Below are 15,802 nucleotides of genomic sequence, written 5' to 3' on the forward strand. Positions count from 1 at the left end.
TTTCAGACAGATCAAGTTTGTCTGAGTAGCCTGGACTTGCAGGTGGATTGAATATGGGTAGGCGCAAAGAGATGTGTTACAACTTTATCTCTGTGAAGAGTGCAGTCACTTCAAAAGGCAGATATTTGGCTTTCCATTTAGGATACAACACATTCTATTTTGACTACAGAGGAATAATGGGGAAAAGACAATTTTATCTGGTAAATCAGCTGACTAGATGGCTCACACACTCATAAATATGCAGATGACATTGTTCGTCTTCTGGGATATGAGTAATGTCATAAATGACAAACATATATGGAATATTTTCTTAAAAGTGACTAATGCCGTAAATGACATACTTGGGTACCAAGCAATGTCTGATCATTTTCTAAAGGCATTTGACTTACAAACAAATCAAGTTCCTGAAAGATACTCAACATCAGCTGTCATATGAGGAAGGACAGCGAGCAGAGACAGACAGATAGATGAAGGAGATGAATGGTGAGTGAAGTTACGCGTAGGATCTGCTAGTAGATTACATATCAGATGCAGGAATAAGGAAACATAAATACCAGCATATCCCTTGTGCCCACTTAGTAACAACAACAGAAACAAAGACTTGGGCTCAGTGACAATGCTAGCACTCACCTAGAGGGAAGTGCAGCCACCCAGGGAAAGCAGAGGGCTGCTGGAGGCTTTGCATAACTCAGTACCACTATTACTCTTTTAAGAAGGTTATAAAACTCTTCTAGGGTAAAGGTGGCAGCAAAGAGGGACAGAAGTAAAAAGAGAGTAAAATGAATAAATAGGTTTGTGGGTCTGTGCAAACCAGAAACAGAGCTTTAGGAAGTCTAGCTTGACTGAGCTGTGCTGGAGAACCATCATACATGTATTCTGCTCTGTGCCTGGTGCAATTCTAGCCTTTTAATGGGAGAACTACGTCTGAGGGACGCTCCAAAGCAGCAGTTGGGTGTACTGACTCAGCTGGGAGGCAGGACTAGGAGAGCAGGAAGAGGGCAAAGCACTGATCTCATCCTCAGAGTTGCCATAAAAACAGGGATGTGAACTGCTATGGAGACAAAAGCCCTTCCCTTTTTCACCAGTAGAACTTTACAACCCTTTCCCCTAACACCCTAAGCTCAAAGATGCCTAAGAGCTGTGCAATTCTTTATCCAACCCCTCATCCACCTGTAAAGAGTTTGACGGATACTCAGTGCCTTCTTCTATGCAGTAACAGAAGACCTGACATTTCATTTTTGTCATCAACCTTTGTTAAATTGAGTTAAATTGAAAACGCCTCTCTGTGGCATGGAGAACATCCCTCTGGAGCAGCTGAGGGCTTCCTAGGAGAAGAAAATGTACATATGCTCATGCATGTGGCAGCCCTTGAGCTTGACACTTACAGGACATAAATCCTTTCCTCCTGGATAAGACATGGTCTTAAGTATGATGTGCCAAGGGGAGTGAAGAAAGTCATGCACTGGACCTCCCCTTAGCAAACAGGAGGGACAGCCAGGTAGAGCTGAGCTTGCTTGGCAGTGGCAGTATCTCAAGACCTCTCACACCAGTTTCTTCCCCAAAATCCTTCAGTTCCTAATTCTGATTCTCCAGTTTGCTAAATATGCCAATATGTTACTGCTTTAGCATGGATTTGCTGGAGCTGCCCCTGCCCAGTGTAACCTTAGACCACCCACACTGCTGCACACTGCTCTACTGGGGCTTCAGCAGAGCTGAGTGGGATCTCCCTCGTGACAGAACCTAACATACTCACACCAAACAGCTGGACAGGCTACCAAGAGAAAATAAATTCCCCCTGAGTACAAGACTAAGTGAGGGATAGCAGGGAGTCAAATCCTCCCCAACAGGAGATTTAATCTTGTGTGGAGAAGGGAACTTGGGACATTCAGTCTTCAGTTCATATATCAGCCTGAAGACTGGAGAAACACCCTCACTTCCAAGCATATTCATGATTTCCAGACTATCAGGAGAAAACCAGACATAGGGCAACCCTTGGCTGCTTTTAAAACATTTTTACATTGATTCCTCCTTGAGATACAAAGCAGTGAGTGAGATGAAATCTCTTCTTACTCAAGCCTTATTTTTCATAATTATGCATCTTTAGTGTTTCATAACGACCAATTTAATCACTTTTGCCGTTTAGAGGGCTATAACAGCCAATCATGGTAATGGGCTTGGTATTTGGTAGGAACCATTTAACGCCCAAGAGCCCTTGTTCTGAACCACTTGATGCCACTTAAGTTTGACAGACAGACTCTCATTAGCACAAGTTGCAAAACCTCTCAGATGAAGCTCATTTCTTTTAAACAAACTCGGCTCAGTGATCCCCAAAGTCTTGGTGTGAGGAAATTTTTAGCTCAGTTCAGATCCATGCAGATCTGTGCAAATTAATCAGCATATTTTGCTGTACCAGGGGCTTTCTATGAAATTCTCTACCTTTCCTTCTCCTCTTGTACCTTGCACATAAGCTCTGTTCCCCTGTGGCCAGCCAGTGCCTGTCTCCTGGAGGGCCACCTGAGGTTTTGTGATCTTTCCTTTTCACATGTAACACTCTTGATGAGCTTCTGCTCCATGCTGACCAGCCTGCATCTGCCTCTAAGCGACAGCTCTCAGAGCACAATTGTTTCTTGCTGGGGACAACCAAATTCACGTTTGGAAACCTTTAAAACTACCTACATATCTCTGGCTGCTGCTAAAACTGCTGCCCTTGCCTTTGCTGTTACTGCTACCCCATCCGTTCTTTGGATAGCAATCCACACACAAACTGCTTTAGGAAGTCTCAAACACACATGCAAGTCTACATCCTGACTGTCATGGTGCCCAAGAGATTTACAACACTCATACTCCAACAATGCTGAATATTTGCTTCAAATACAACCACAGCAGGTCTACCTACATAGCTGCAAGGATCAGCAGTGGGACAGCAGGACGCGCTGCAGCTCCTGCTTGCCAGACACATAGATGGAGGCTTTTGAGAAACCTAAGACTACTGCAGTAGGGGTCTGCATGGAAGGATAGAGGTTTTTACTCAAAGACTTAGACAGCAGAAGGATAGGCTTCCCCTCAAAGGAATTTGTGTTCAATGGGGAAGATAATAACTCAGCATTACTCTCAAGGAAGGATGACAGATCTACAATGTGTGGTTTAGACCCACTGAATCTGTTCACTTCTGCAATGTTCCCCAAGAACAGCTTTGCCCTTTATGCTTTTCTCTTTCCCATTATATCACAATCATTGCATATGCAATGAGACTAAAAGTTGTAAATGTAGGAGGCCTAAAAGGAAAATACATTCATATGTGATCAGTTACCTCCTGTGTGACAGAAGAAAAGCATATTTTGTGACACAGTCTGATGGGACAGAGTAACATCATATCCTGTGAACAGTTTGAATGCCTCAGAAAGACAACTAGGTAAAAACCACAATATGGTAAGCTAAAGGATTTGAAATCAGTATTAGAAAGGAAAACCTCATATACAACACTACCTGCAGCTAGAGTCAACATCTTCCACGCGTACTGCTTTCTGACACATGAAATAGTGACCTGAGAGAATGGATGGTAGGTTGCCCTGAAGTACTGTGTTTAGTTTAAGTACATCTAATATAGAATTCTCAGTGCCATAATTAAAAGGGACTCTGTATTTCACCAGGCACATACAGACAAAACCACAATATTACAAGACACTGCATGCACCTGTCCAATGCTGAAAAGAGCATTAACCAATGTTATGATACATTACTACAGAAATAGCCTGATGCCCCTTAATTAGAGGCTGCCTGCTAAGGTACACTCAGCAGGAGAAGAGTTAAGGTTGCGTTTGTAACCTTAAATCTCACCTCACCTATCTTGCAAGAGCTTAACTGTGCAACTTTAATGTGTTCTTATCAGAGCATTTTTATTGAGCCATTATTAACATCAGTTAGATACAATCTAGCATTTCCCAGATCCCTCTCCTCCCTAGCTGTTACCTGAGCCACATATAACAGGAGATTCAAAGGAAGCATTTAACTCAACCTCTGCTACCATTCTCCAGACACCCTGTGCCACTAATTCCCTAGCAGCTTCCTTAAAGCACTAGAGTTTTGGTTGCTATCTTGCATGCCCTCGGCCAGCCTGCACATTGAAGGAAATCCTCTACTGATAATTAATAAGTTCCCCTGGCACTGGCTGCTCATTAATCCATTATTTTACTCCTCTAATTACTTTTGTCTGTTCAAGTTAACAGTCTCCTTCCCTCATCTTCCCTAGGTCTCACACAGGAGATGCTGCATGGCAAATGTGACTTTTCTTTGTCCCCATGTCCCTTACAGCCTCTGCTCTGTGCATGGACATGGAGACCTATCCTGGCATTTCCCAAGGTACGAGCTGGCCTCTCACGTGGAGTGACTTGCCTCTGCACGTGTCTGTATTTCTCCTAACTTACCATACATGCAGCTCCAGGCTTCTGAGCTGGGTCTTACTGAAGAAGTGTCTAGGGAACATGGACTTGCCATTTCTACCTGTGTCATTCCTTGGAAAGCTCCCAAGTGCTACAAGGAATCCTCACAGCGGTCAAGTGGTTGTAGGTCTTCTCATAGGAAATGTGAGCACTTCGGGTTTCACAATACAAGGACCATCTACATATATATGCCCTGACTTCCTTTTATAATAGCAGCCTTTGCCCAAAGACTAATAGTCAGGACCAATTAACTTTAGGCCCCTTGGGCAGAAGGGGAAATAGAAACAGGAAACAATTATTTATTTGCTTGGAAGATGCCCAAGTACAGCAGAGAGAAATGCAGTAGATGCAAGCAAGTAAGCATGTCACAGAGAGGCTGGAGTTTCAAAATCTGGAGCCTTATCTGAGCTTCTGCAGTTCAGGGAACTTCTGAAATTTTGTATCCTGTCATAACTGGCCCTACAAATACTTATTCTCTGTCCCTTTCATGCAGCTGTAGTTTGGGCCATACAGACAGACTTTGGACAGTTGTAGAGATCCATGACCCACAGTAAAAGGATGGCAGGTACAACATGACTCAGGATGCTATCTCACTCCTCCTCTGTTTTTATTTTTTTATGCTTACTCCCACATTTCACAATTATACCAGTAAGGAAATGCAAGCCTTTGAGGTTGGTGCATCAGGCTGGTAAACATCAAAAAGCTTTCCTGTGCAGCAAAATGCATGTCCGACGAACATACAAACAAACACAGTAAAATGCTCACAAATAAGGCATATAGCAGTGTGTATGTGCACACTCGTGTGGCTTTTACAGATCTACAAGCTGCACAGGAGGTAAGGATGATAGTAACGATATATGCTGACCATTATGTACTAAGATGAACCTGACAGCAGATTTCAGCCATGCACATGCAACAGGGCATTGAGCTTCAGGCACCCTTACAAGAAGCCTAGGGTCCCTTTAAGAGGCTGCATTGCTCTTCCCTCTGCCTAGTCCAGACTGCAGCCAGCTCATGTTCCACTGGTGCCTCTCCTGGGACACAACCCTGGACCAGCTGTGGGCTCTATGAGCTGCCCAGCAAAGTGTGACATGGACATGATCTTATCCTCACTCCATGACCTCCACTCTGCCACAACCCTCAGTCAACACAAAGACAACAGAAATCTCCCATGATCAATGCTTTTCCCAGATTGTCAGTACCTGCACCACGCTTTTCTTGCCGGTGGCCCATGCTGATCCTTTGACAGGATATGCTCATCCTTCAAATGGCACAAGTCACCCTAAACTGGTTGTGAACTGCAAAGGCTGCATCAGATATCAGTTCATGCTTCCCCGGATGGGCCTGCACTCCCCTTCCAGCCTCCCTGCTGCTGCCTGCTTTGCTCCCGTGCCGCAGTAACGCTGCAGTGGGCACTTACTGCAACTTTACGAGAAAGGATGATATGTTCAGCCACTGCATGAAAAAATACAAAGTACAAGAGCAGAGTCATATTTTTCAGATGCTATTCAGAGAAAAAGAAAAAGTAACTGAAGAAGAAATAAGAATAATACTTTTGAACAGTAAAAGGGGAGTAAAAATTCCCCTAAATCATGTTTTCAGCTGAATGACACCTGGCCTTGCTATGGTCATCATGACAAGAAGGTTCAGGATGTCTTGCCCCCAGCGTTGACTTTTTCTTTGCTCTTTGTTTGTAGAGGTTGGAAATCATGTTCTGTTTCCTGATTCTCCCTGCATCCTCACTATTATCCAGCTGTTGGTAGAGCTGGGACATATAATACAAGTGGCTTCATCAGTGGTATAGGCATGGGGTGGAGGAAGAGACAAGAGACAGTCAGATCATTGTGTGGGAGAAGCTAGAAGGGGTAAAGGCTTTGGGGCTGTATGGGAAACTCCCTCCAGACATCACTGTCTTGGCAGAAACTGTGTCCTGCAGTGGTGCTGTCTGGATCCAGCGCAGAATGTATCAGGCACTGAAGCTGGTGAAGTCATTGACATCAGGTGAAGCCACATAACAGCATAATAATGAAAATAGTGAAGTCCCAAAAAAAAAACAAACCAGGGAACAGCTATAAGCTACCACCTTAACTTTCCCCTTTTATTGGTGTGTCTCTCCTATGGTGCAGAGAGAGTAAGAAATATGCTTGCCTAAAGTGAAAGTACTTACAGCTTATGGCTACAGGAGAAAAAAATGCAGCCTTTCCATTTTCTTCTTAAGGATAGCTTTCTTAAGGATATTTGAATTGAAAGTATTAAACTTAAAATGCTGTGATTTTTTTTGCTCTTAAATTCACACAATCAACCTCTCTGTATCTTTACAAGCACATTTAAATCTTCAGGTGTGAACTACAGCTGTAAATACAGATCTGCCAGTGGGGAATATGACCTCTAGATGGCAGGGGAAATGGGAACCAATCCTGAAATACCAGCCTTTCACCCCTGTGAGCTCAGAGATGCTCTGTCATTGAATAAGAAGCTCCAAGCACAAGAGACCCAAAGCAGATTCATTAGTTCAGATCACTAGAGGGAGACACAATAACACACACATTCACAGTGTCTTGCACTCAATAACATTCTCTCCAGACAATTTGTTTTGCTGTAGTTGACTACTTATAGGTAGGATACAAGAGTGCTCAATGGTGGGTTTGGAGCACAAGGAAGGCTGATAGGTAAGGAGGGTAAGATGGACAGTGTCTATCTCACTATCCAGGGTAAGCAGCAGGCCTTTCTTCTTATTGTATTCACGACAGCAAAGTCCCTTGATTTCAGTGGATTGGTGCTGGTGGGAATGACAGAGGATTTGATAAGGTTCATCAGCCTAGATCCTACTTATGGCAGAGTATGGCAATTCCTTTTCATGTCACTGCTAAATATGCAAGATTTTGAACTCTCATCTTCTTAGGTAATCAGTTTTCGCTCCTAACTCCAGCCTTCTAGGATCCTTCAAGACTGGCTTATGGAAAAAGGGGAGAGGAAGAAGTGGCTAGTTTTTCCTGAATGTCCCTACTAATCAGGAATGTCTCCATTGAGAAGCATTAGCCTTTAGGGTAGAGGCAGTGACTACAGCACTGCATAGACAACAATATTACAGGATGCAATGAACTAGAAAAATGCTGGTTTTCTGTAGGTAATGAACATTTTTACACGGACACAAACCAGGCTAGTCTTTAAAATGCCATGGAAGAGACTCTTAACACCATGGCTGACTATAAGTGTTACCCGTCTAGGAGAAGAAAAAATCGAGGTGACTGTATCAGACTTCAACTTGCTGTAAAGAATAGCATTTCTATGTGGCAGGAAAGCCACTAACTTGGTACACAACCACCACATCTTCCCAGCAGCAGCACAGAGGTGGAGCAGCTGAGCACTGCCAAGAAGCCTCCAGATGTTCCCCTCCACCCACTGCTGAAAGCAGCAGGGCAAATTCCCTTCTTACAGCAGACTTATTCGCCTGTTCCCCAGAAATGCCAAAATACTTACGAAGCCTTGCTCTCCCTCTCTGCCATGGGATAGGAGAGAGAAATCAAAGTTTTTAAGAAAATGAATGTTTCATACATCAACAGTGTTTGTACTGAAACAGCATCGCAGACCACAGGAACCGATTTGGGCACCATTAAAACGGGAAGGATCTCTGTGTAGTCCATGTAACTTTCTGGGACCAGAAGGAAAAAATCAAAACTCTCCAGTGTGCTGGGAAGAAAACACATTCAGTACTTCAATTTATTAAAAGTGAGGAAGGGGGCAGGAAGGCTCCCTGCCTGTGGGCCATGAACTAAGAAAGGACTTATAAAAAAGCAAAAAAATGTGGAGTCAGTGGAAGTAGGAAGCAAACGGAGGTTGAAACAACTTTAGATACCTTCTCAAGAAGCCCTGAAAAACTTGAAACTTTGGCTTGTTTCCCAGGCTATTTGTGAGCCAGCATATTTTTCTTTTTTTCTTTTTCTCCCCCTATAATGTTGGATAAGATGAAGACTCGAGCAAGAGAGAAAACGACCTGCTTAAAAATCATCTCTTGCCTAAACAACATCCTAAAATGCAGGGTTGGGTCAAACAAGTACCTTGTAAACTTCAAATTACCTGATCAGACAAAAGCAGTTAGAGGGACAGACGGACGTGACATGAGAAAAACTGGCACAGTAACACCACAAAAAAAACCACCAAACCCAAACAAAAAACCCCGAAAAAAACCAGCCTCCCCTCCTCTAACACTTCTCCTTCTCTTCACAACTGTTTTACTTATATTTCAAGAGTGCAGCAGAGAGGTGGGCTAAATCCAAATGGTTTAGATAACCAGAAAATCTCCTTCCTACTGATCACTACCCTAGTGCCCACAGGTTCACTTGAGGTGACTCTGACTGAAGGGTTTCTGTTTGTTATCTTTGGGCATAAACTGGCTTCAGTGCAACATAAATTGCAGTAGGAAGGAAATATTTAGACAGCAACGACAGGAACATAAACACAGGTCGTGAAGATCAAAGTTGTCCATGTGAACTATATGGTCATCTCTGAATCTCATGCCTTCAGAGAGCTCCGTTTCCCTCATGTTCAGTATTCAACCCTATAAGTAGACTGGCATGCACTGAAGGAAGATACATGAGTGTGTGGGGGTGTAAGACAATCTGTCTCTTTCAGTTTACATCTCATCCTGATCTCTAGTAATTGAGCCCCAAAGCATGAGTTTAACATCCTTTTCAATTTTTTTGTTGTGAATAACAAGAATATCCAGATTTGTTCACATTATTCTCAGGAACACACAAACTGTTTGAGTCTTGCCAAGTTCTCGTCTTTAAATAACTTTCCATGGCAATGACTTGTACAGCTGTTTATAAACATATTATATGTATACCATCTCAATTACGCAGACCATGAAAGCACTCTTCTGTATTCTCTATCCCTTCTAAACTTCCCAGGCTATGGTAAATTCTCTAAGACTCAATGAGAATTTCTACCACCTTCTAGAGAGAATCAGACTGGCATATTTGACAAGCCTTCCCATCTCCTTTCATTTTATGCTGTGACATGAAACTTGGATGTTACAATCAATAGTTATCCACTTTGCTCTAGACTGGTTTTTATGCTGTGATTACCACTGTAATAACTATGCTCCTTTTTGAGCCAAAGTGGGTATCTTTAGACTGTCAGGTGGAATTCAGGAGAATACAGACTGTTCTGTTCTCTATCAAACAGCTATGCTGGGTTGAGACTCGGGAAGTTGGATCAGGAATGAGATACTTGCCAGTTTTATACAAATCTCACACTCTGCACTAGGAGAATGCAATTTTTTGGTCCTTAGCGGGGTATGCTCAAATACTAAAAGTAAGTGAAGTAAAACTAAGATGAGTTCAAAAGCAGGCATTGCCTACCATCTATAAACTATCCTAGTGGATTCTTTTCTTGGCTGTGTTAGTTGTTATCTTGGTGCACGGATCAGGGAAAACAGAGCATCTTCTAATATAACTTCTAATATAACTAGCCATATATGGGTAGGCTGCCCGTGGTAGCCCACAGAGAACATGTCCGCATGATAAATGATACATGACCCTGCACTGGTACCTTGTCCAGGCTGTAGTGCCATTACTGGAAATGTGATTAGACTGCACTCAGAAAGGAAAAAAAAAAAATCATCTATACCTTTGAAGGCCATGGGTCATGTAGGTTATGAGTTAATATTAAGGAGAAGAAAACAACAGGGTAACACTCACTCCTCATACAAAGTCACAGAGGGAAGAATCTGGGTCTTGTCCTTTTTTAAGTGATAAGAGACTATAGCATATCCCCTAGTGAAATATTTCTAAAGCTGTCAAGTGCTAACTCACGTAGTCTGTATAGAAAATCATTAGTACTCATCCTCACTCTAACTGAACAAATAACAGTTTTCTAACAAATCCAGTTCAGAGGGCTGCTATGGTCTTTTCCATGTTTTACCATCACAAACTGGGATGGCAGAAGTCATAGGGCACACTAGGCTTAATAAACCCACAGTTGTGTCCTGATTCACAGGAAAGGCTGGGACTATGAGCAGGGAGGTGCTGTCCTGTTGCTGGAAGCTGCATGTCAGTAACCTCAGAAGAGGCTCTGCTGGCTGGAAGAGAAGAACTAATGAAGCTGTTTGTGTTCCCAGGCAATGCCTATGAAACTATCCACAACTAGTTAGATCAGGTTGCCAGTGTCCTAGAGCACAAAAGCCTGTTTGGAAAGTCTAGCTGACTCTTTCCACCTCTGTCAAAGTCCAATCAGTCCATCATATGAAAAAGAATGGAAGTGCAGAGCAAGGACTTGCATGGTTCCAAGGAATGCCATTCCTGCTTTCATTAAATTCAAAATGATCTCCATTGTCATTCACCATATTAAAGTATTTTTCCCCTTATCTGCCTGCCTTCCTTCCAGCCACAGCCACACTTCAGCTATCTCAAAGGCTAAGGAGAGGGTTTTTACCTCTGGGTTACTTCAGGGCTTAGGAACGTGATGTAGAAAAAAGCCTAGTATAACTGGTCACTGAAGGACCAGGAAAGGAAATGATACAGCATTTTATAAAGCTTTTTTTTTTTTTAACTTCCCAGGCTATGATCACTTCTGAGGCCCAGAAGCTTTTACATGAACTATCACACGCATCCCTGCTGCCTTTCCATAAGTAGCAACACTGCTCTCCCTTTGCATTTGTATCTTCCACTTGCCAGCCAACAAAAATAAATACTTTCTGTGGTCCTAACTCAAGTAATTAGCCAACAAACACTATTGATGAAGTCAATGAATGAAAGAAGCAGTAGACAAATTCACTAATGAACTCCTTGAGGAAACTGCACAAAGAAAAAGCAATTTGTCCCTCTCGTCCCCCAGTGCTGGTTTAATTTCACAACCTGTCCATTCAAAACCTCCTACACAAGCTCAATAATGGTAGTTCTTCCAGTTCCGCAGTCATGAGTTTAACCATGAAAAAAATCCAAGGATAGAGAAGTATTTCAGAAACCTTTATAACGATCTAAAATAGCTCTTCAGTGCATAACAGATGTCTTCAAAACTAGCATAAATGGAGCAAAAACTGCTTTACAGTTCTGGAAAATGGAGATTCCAAGATAAGACACGTTTCTAACTGCAGCGGCTCTGAAACAGATTTGGAATTTATATTAATTGTCAACCTCAAGGAAAACATTTACAAGAAGCCCTTCTGTCCTTCATTTTGGGATAAGTACCTTACTGGCCTACATGCTGCTGAAAGACCTGATGCCTGTCTGAAAGCAGTTCCTCTCCACGTGTAAAAGATAGCAGATAGGCTGAGATGGGAAAAAAAGGAGAACAACAAGCAGTAAGACATGGAGGTGACAGACTGGAGACTGCCTGCCCTTCATCTCTGGCTCTAGTTGGTTAGGAAGGGGGTGCTTGGCAGGCTTTGGTGTGGAGGGGAGAACTGATGATGGATAGAAGGGTGTCAGTGAGACGGCACTGAGGGATTTTAACAAGGTAACACCTCTGAGACACACATCACGGGAGAAAAAGTGTAAAAGGACATGCTGGAAACCTGAACAGATCCAGGAAAACTGACCCTGAAATCAAAGAGGGAATGGGATTCCCCAGTCCTGTTGTTCACCAGAGAGGATAGCTAGGATGAAGATTTGCTTTGAGGAGACTTTTTAAAAGGGGGAAAAGAAGCTTGTGTTTCATACACTGAGTAGCTGGTACAACTGGAGAAAAACCACAAAGCACGAATATGCTTTGGTTTTAATGAAGATTTAAGCTATTGTCCTTGAAGCACCCTTAACTTGGACAAAGTTAGGCTGTGCTCAGAATAGCCAGAGAGTGTCTCCTACTTGACTACAAGTAAGAGTTATATGGAGGATTGAAAGACTGATGCAGCAGTAAGATGGAAGATTTGACATGAAATAAATCTTAAAAACAGAAATGCCAGAACTAGAAGATTCTATATAGATAATTAAAGCTCAAAAAACAGGTTATGTTTCCCTATACATGCAAATGGCACAGTCATGCTTAATACTGAAAACAGCAGAAGACAAAAGTCAGGTAGTGACAAGGACTAGTGTTCCTCTCATCAGATCTGCTCCTCCCACCTTGTCCTTGCAGTCTTTCCCCACCCTCATTCTTTTGATATTGCAAGAAATTGGCCAGAAATATAAACTGCATATCTGGCTTTCATATACATAAAAGCTCAGGAGGACTTTTAGTTTCGCTGAAGGGATGAGACAGGAAACCTGATTGAGCTCCATTCCATGTATCATTCTGTCTTTCTCTGTAATCTTATTTCTGCACTACTGTTCCCTTTTCTGGATGCTGAATTGCAGTAGATAGCTTGACTGTCTGCAGCACATGCAGAATGCTTGCCCTCTGCTTACCTCAAACCCTCTTTAACCCTTTACATATATGGGACTATCACAGAAGACTACTTATATGGAGCTAATCAATACTTTCCCCACACATTTTAGATGAAAGAATATCTAACAACAAAAGAAATCAGGTAGAGTTCTTCTCTCCTCAAAGAACATGATACAGAGGAAGAGAAACCCACCTCTTGATACCATCTTATTGATAAATCTTTAGGGAGTGAAGGCTTCCTTGCAACCCAAGTTACTAACCCCATGGAGTCTGACTACAGAAAGAATATTCTTCTTCCAAGCTTGCCGTGTCCTTCAGAATGGGAAACACAGATAGATAGCAGAACAAGGCTGGTGAGATCTCCTTTATTCTGTCTCCACACTGCTCTTCACTTATCTTGAGATCAAATGTCTTCTTTACTTATCACTGAAGACACAGGGAGACTATCTGCCATAGTGGAGAGAAATATGAAAATATCTGTGCCACTGTCTGCCTCTTCTTCAAAAGGCAAATCATTGGGAAGTAAATTTCAAGGTTTTCAGAAAGAACTTCTATGTAATATCTGAAGAGAAATCCTTTCCCCTCTGTCTGGCACCAGAAGTGTTTTGTCTCCACCACCGTGCTGTGCATTACCAACAGGAGAGTTTGGGACAACTAGATGAAGACCAAAGCTAAACAGAATTACAGGTCCAATTCTGTAGAGCATCTACTGAAGTAATTTCATTTGTTCCCTCAGACAACTGGATTATTGTGCCTGGGAAATCACACTGCAAAACAAGCTTGCAGTGCATTTAAGATTCTTGCCACTCTTTTACTGCTGCCTTCACTGCTACTGAAATTTTTCATTGATGTTGGAAGAGAAGGAAACTACTGTACAGTTCAAAAATAGCCAGCACAGTTGAGTCCAGTTGGGTCTCTTACCTGTTGGGGTGAGGTGCCTCCAGGTGATGACAGGCTCAGGACGCCCATTTGCCATGCAAACCAGGGTCACGTTGCTGCCTTCATTCACGGTGATGTCTGAGGAGATATTGGAGATCTTTGGTGGAACTGCGAAGAGAAAAGAAAGTTGGACCTAGTTATCTAGACTTCTGGACAGCAGCCTGTCTGACTCATTAACCTATCTATTAACCAAAGGCAGTCAACAGACTCCTCTCATAGGCTGCAATCCTCATTACTACATGCGCTTCTGAAATGATAGCAGAATAATAGCACCACTGCTTTGAGAATCTGCAGGTAGAAATAGCCTTTGCTGCAACTGTGACACTTGGTGTTTGGACAGGTTTGGGGGCATTCATAAAATAACCTCTAAGAGCTTGCCTGACTGTCCAAAGGTGGCACAGAAGGAGTTGGCAGGCTCCAAACATTGTCCCAGCTAATTTTTACACTCCAAACAGTCCCAGATGCAGTTCTACATCCTCCTGCAGGGTGCCAGGCCTCAAGACACTGACTCAGTGGGTGCTACTCAGTTACTGCTACCTCCCACCAGCAGACAGAACTCATACTGCTAGTCAAGACCCTGCTCTGCAGCTCACATAATAAGGGCTCACCTGAAATTGAACCAGAGAGCTGTTAAACTAATTTCTGTTGCGACTGATGACAGAAGAGGCAGGGAGGTGAGCCATGGCTAATGGGATTTTGCTGAGGGTAGCGCAGTGGTGACAGTGGGAAGGCTTCTGCAACAACTTTCAGCCAAGAGGGATTCCCCATGGGCTGTTCACAGTAGGCAGCTTCTGGCTGACTGCATCTCATGTGACACAACACCAAAAGCATGGTAGGTCTTTAAAGATTCACAAGACTAGCCATGGTTTGGGCATTCAGGATTCTTAAAGACCTCCCAAGCTAACTGAGTTGGTGTTGCAGGATCAAAGTGACCACACTGGAACCTGAACAGGTATCTCCAGGTGTGGAGCATGCTAGTGTATCAGCCTCCAAGCATATCAGGCTGTTGCCGTCTCTTCTCTCTCACATCCACGTCTTGCATTCATGCTTCACATCCTGGAGTGGGTGAGGGAGTAGGACTAAAAAGGAATCGTCTTATTTATTTATTTTATTTATTTATTTTATTTTCAGCTTCCAAATTTGTGTGTAGCGAGGAATGAAACAACATCATTTTCTGCTTTGCTTACCACAGAATAAACAGACAGAAACCCTCCCTTTCCCCTCCTTGGCAGGAGTGGCTGATGGTCCTTTTGAGGCAAAGCTGCCTACAAGCTAGGTGGAGAATTAAGCCTTAAGAGAGGAACTCACCACTTCCAGCTCATGGATAAGCAACCAAAGCAAGGCACAGTGGGGGAATGGTTGACTGCATCAGGGTCCCCTTCCCTTGAGTGAAGAAATTTCAGACTGGGGATACCCGCCTAGCAGCACAATAGTGGGTAAAGCAAAGCACAGCAGAAAATCATCGCTCCTCTCAAAGCAAAATCTCCTGACAAAACCAAGACCTACTACATTTCACACTGGTGATACACTGTGAGCCATCAGCAGTGTGTCTACACATGCACGAAGAGGTAGGAGGCAACAGAACAAAACAAAATAAATAGTGCTGGACAACTCTGATGATGTCAAAAAATTTGATCTCACCATATTGAAGATCTCACCTCATTGCCCCTCCTGGGTCATGGAACAGCAAGATGGTGACCGGGGGTGGTAGACCCCCTCCCACAGTAGAGGAGGATCATGTTTGTGAACACGTGAGGAACCTGAACATATATAAGTCCATGGGACCTGATGAGATGCATCCCAGAGTCCTGAGGGAACTGGCAGATGTGGTTGCCAAGCCACTCTCCATGATATATGAAAAGTCATGGCAATCAAGAAAAGTCCCTGGTGATTGGAAGAAGAGTAACATTGTGCCCATTTTTAAAAAGGGTAGAAAAGACAACCCTGAGAACTACCAACCTGTCAGCCTCAGCTCTGTGCCTGGGAAGATCATGGAACAGATCCTCCTAGAAGCTATGCTAAAGCACGTGGAGGGCAGGGAAGTGATTAATGGCAGCCAGCATGGCTTCACCAGGGGCAAGTCCTGTCTGACCAACTTG

General features: G+C 43.2%; 1 protein-coding gene across 4 annotated transcripts in view; it reads right to left on the reverse strand.

Moving 5' to 3' along the window:
• LSAMP (limbic system associated membrane protein) overlaps positions 1-15,802 on the reverse strand; it is a 1,021,094-nt gene that overhangs the window by 102,984 nt on the left and 902,308 nt on the right. For all 4 annotated transcript variants that reach the window (XR_008451114.1, XM_054073673.1, XM_009556979.2 and 1 more), the window contains one exon: positions 13,686-13,811. Coding sequence is in view for 3 of the 4 variants with exons in the window: in XM_054073673.1 (XP_053929648.1) it covers positions 13,686-13,811 (126 nt within the window). In the remaining variant the exon portion in view is untranslated. The remainder of the gene's footprint in view (positions 1-13,685; positions 13,812-15,802) is intronic.

The sequence above is a fragment of the Cuculus canorus genome, chromosome 1, assembly GCF_017976375.1.
Source record: "Cuculus canorus isolate bCucCan1 chromosome 1, bCucCan1.pri, whole genome shotgun sequence".
NCBI lineage: Eukaryota > Metazoa > Chordata > Aves > Cuculiformes > Cuculidae > Cuculus > Cuculus canorus.